General features: G+C 41.5%; 1 protein-coding gene across 1 annotated transcript; it reads left to right on the top strand.

Annotated features, from left to right (window-relative positions):
- Window positions 1–6: 6 nt before the first annotated feature.
- Window positions 7–849, top strand: LOC103523406 (E3 ubiquitin-protein ligase COP1-like; the record flags this gene model as incomplete). Its single annotated transcript, XM_008488456.2, has 1 exon — window positions 7–849. A coding segment is annotated over exon 1 (797 nt), but the record flags the coding sequence as incomplete, so codon positions are not given.
- Between the last annotated feature and the right edge of the window lie 6 nt (window positions 850–855).

The following is an 855-nucleotide window of genomic DNA, read 5'->3' as shown; positions in this document are numbered from 1 at the left end:
TAGACGCAGTAGACTGAGCAGAGCTGTAGAGGATGCAGAGACAGCAGCAGGTATGGAGAATCAGAAGATAACTAGTCTAGACACAGCATGCTGTATGCAGAGAAAGAGAAGACTACAGACACACTTTGATGATTTTGTAGAATGTTTCTTTACCATACGAGCCAAGGATTTGATGCTGAACAAAGACAATCGTGTGAAGAGTTCAGAGCGAGATAAGAGTCTGGAGAAGGGACTTGAGTTATTCAAAGAGAATATTGTCAAGTCTTCACGTTACAGTGGATTCAAATGTCTTGCCACCTTGAACTTCTCGAGTGATTTATTCAATAACTTCACAATCGTATCTAGTATTGAATTTGATAAAGACAACGAGTTCTTTGCTATCTCAGGAGTTACTAAACGTATCAAAGTGTTTGATTATAATGCTGTCATCCAGGATGTCGTGGATGTGCATTATCCTTGCATAGAGATGACGTCCCCCTCCAAGATATCCTGTGTGAGTTGGAATAGTTATCAAAAGAATGTGTTAGCAAGTAGTGACTACGAGGGTACAGTTACTGTATGGGACTCGAGTACTGGACTAAGATCCAAGACGTATCAGGAACATGAGAAGCGCTGCTGGAGTGTTGACTTCAATGAGATTGACACGAGACTGATAGCCTCTGGGTCTGATGATGCTAAAGTCAAGCTGTGGTCTCTCAATATGGAACATTCAGTCACGTGTATAGATGCTAAGGCCAATGTCTGTTGTGTGAAGTTTAATCCACGAAGTTCATGTCATCTCGCATTCGGTTCTGCTGATCATTGTGTTCATTATTATGATTTGAGGAATACCAAGGAGGCACTCGCTGTGTTCAA

Source organism: Diaphorina citri, unplaced genomic scaffold (assembly GCF_000475195.1).
Source record: "Diaphorina citri unplaced genomic scaffold, Diaci psyllid genome assembly version 1.1 scaffold22046, whole genome shotgun sequence".
NCBI classification, from domain to species: Eukaryota; Metazoa; Arthropoda; class Insecta; order Hemiptera; family Psyllidae; genus Diaphorina; species Diaphorina citri.
This window is presented reverse-complemented; position numbering and strand designations above follow the sequence as displayed.